Genomic DNA, 2,425 nt, shown 5'->3' with positions numbered 1-2,425 from the left:
ACCTGTGTTCCTATTTACCTATTGCTGTTTGGCAGGACTGACTCCCCCAGAGCTCACAGCAGAGTTCCCTGTTCCCAGTGGCACCCTCACCCAGCACCAACAAAGGATGATAGAAGGGACTGGTCAAAGGGTTTTGTGATTAGGGAAGGGCAGATTTTTGGGTCTCTATCAGAATTCGAATGGAATTTTTCTCAGAGAAGCCTGCCCTATTGTCTCACTGCCTTTATCTCTTTAAATAGTGCTTCATCTCAAAAGACAGGAGATGTCCAACAGCAGCTCCATCACTGAGTTTCTCCTCCTGGCTTTTGCAGACACACGGGAGGTGCAGCTCTTGCGCTTCTGGCTCTTCTTGGGCATCTGCCTGGTTTCCCTTCTGGGCAACAGCCTCATCATCACTGCCATAGCCTGTGACCACCACCTCCACACCCCCATGTACTTCTTCCTCCTCAACCTCTCTGTCCTTCACCTGGGCTGCATCTCCACCACTGTTCCCAAAGCCATGGCCAATTCCCTCTGGGACACCAGGGCCATCTCCTACTCAGGATGTGCTGCACAGGTGTTTTTCTTATTCTTTTTGATGTCAGCAGAATACTGTCTTCTCACTGTCATGGCCTATGACTGCTACGTTGGCATCTGCAAACCCCTGCACTACGGGACCCTCCTGGGCAGCAGAGCTTGTGTCCACATGGCAGCAGCTGCCTGGGGCAGTAAGTTTCTCACTGCTGTGCTGCACACTGCCAATACATTTTCACTGCCACTCTGCAAGGGCAATGCTGTGGACCAGTTCTTCTGTGAAATCCCCCAGATCCTCAAGCTCTCCTGCTCAGACGCCTACCTCAGGGGAGCTGGGCTTCTTGTGCTTAGTGCTTGTTTTGGTTGTGGCTGTTTTGTGTTCATTGTGCTGTCCTATGTGCAGATCTTCAGGGCTGTGCTGAGGATCCCCTCTGAGCAGGGACGGCACAAAGCCTTTTCCACGTGCCTCCCTCACCTGGCTGTGGTCTCCCTGTTTCTCAGCACTACCATGTTTGCCTACCTGAAGCCCCCTTCCATCTCCTCCCCAATCCTGGACCTGGTGGTGTCATTCCTGTACTCGGTGGTGCCTCCAGCAGTGAACCCTTTCATCTACAGCATGAGGAACCAGGAGCTCAAGGATTTCATCAGGAAAGTGATTTCTTTGGTGTTTCTGAATAGTGATACACTTCTCATCACTACCCACAAATGACTCTGATGCAGTACAATTATAGGCCTGTGCTTTGTTTATCATTCTTCAACCACCCTGACATCTGTTGGAGAGACAACACGGCAGGGCACAGGCAGTCCAGGAGGTTCCTGGAATGCATGGACGACAACTTCCTCCTGCAGGCGATAGAGGAGCCGACAAGGAGGGGTGCCATGCTCGACCTTGTGCTCACCAACAGGGAGGGACTGGTGGGGGATGTGAAACTAAAGGACAGCCTTGGCTGCAGCGACCATGACATGGTGGAGTTCAAGATCCACGGGGCAGCGAGGAAACTACATGGCAAGCTCTCTGCCCTAGACTTCAAGAGGGTGGACTTCAGCCTCTTCAGGGACCTGATGGGCCAAGTGCCATGGGAGGCGGCCCTGGAGGGAAGAGGGGCCCAGGAAAGTTGGTCCATATTCAAGGATCACCTCCTCCAAGCTCAGCAGAGGTGCATCCTGACGAAGAACAAGTCGGGCAAAAAGGCCAGGAGGCCGGCGTGGATGAACAAGGAGCTCCTGGACCAACTGAAAGTAAAAAAGGAGGCCTATAGAGGGTGGAAATGGAGAAAGGTAGCCTGGGAGGTCTACAAAGAGGCTGCGCGAGTGGCCAGGGATAAGGTAAGGAAGGCCAAAGCCCTGACAGAACTGAATCTGGCCAGGGATATAAAATGCAACAAGAAGAGCTTTTATAGGTATGTAGGGGACAAAATAAAGTCCAGGGAAAATGTAGGCCCCCTCCGGTAGTTTCCTACTCCCCACCTGGAGTACTGTGTCCAGTTCTGGAGCCCCCAACACAAGAAGGACATGGACCAGTTGGAGAAGGTCCAGAGGAGGGCCACGAAGATGATAAAAGGGCTGGGGCACCTCTCTTATGAGGACAGGCTGAGAGAGTTGGGGCTGTTCAGCCTGCAGAAGAGGAGGCTCCGGGGAGACCTGATAGCGGTCTTCCAGTACCTCAAGGGGGCCTACAAGAAAGATGGGGAAAGGCTGTTTAGTAGGGCCTGTTGCAATAGGACGAGGGGTAATGGTTTTAAAATAGAGGGAGGTAGATTTAGATTAGAAATTAGGAAAAAATTTTTTATGATGCGAGTTATAGAACACTGGAACAGGTTGCCCAGAAAGGTGGTGGAGGCCCCATCCCTGGAAACGTTCAAGGCCAGGCTGGATGAGGCTCTGAGCAACCTGATCTAGTCAGGGATGTCCC

The 2,425-nt window shown here is 52.4% G+C and overlaps 1 protein-coding gene across 1 annotated transcript; it reads left to right on the top strand.

The window, feature by feature from the left end:
- Positions 1-262: 262 nt before the first annotated feature.
- LOC147596730 (olfactory receptor 14C36-like) lies at positions 263-1,222 on the top strand. The gene has a single exon (XM_086769770.1). It carries the CDS (start codon positions 263-265, stop codon positions 1,220-1,222), a length of 960 nt encoding a protein of 319 aa, XP_086625896.1.
- Positions 1,223-2,425: the final 1,203 nt, after the last annotated feature.

The sequence above is a fragment of the Chlamydotis macqueenii genome, chromosome W, assembly GCF_036417535.1.
Source record: "Chlamydotis macqueenii isolate bChlMac1 chromosome W, bChlMac1.mat, whole genome shotgun sequence".
Classification (NCBI taxonomy): domain Eukaryota; kingdom Metazoa; phylum Chordata; class Aves; order Otidiformes; family Otididae; genus Chlamydotis; species Chlamydotis macqueenii.
Note: the sequence above shows the minus strand (reverse complement) of the source record. Positions and strands in the feature narration are given on the sequence as shown.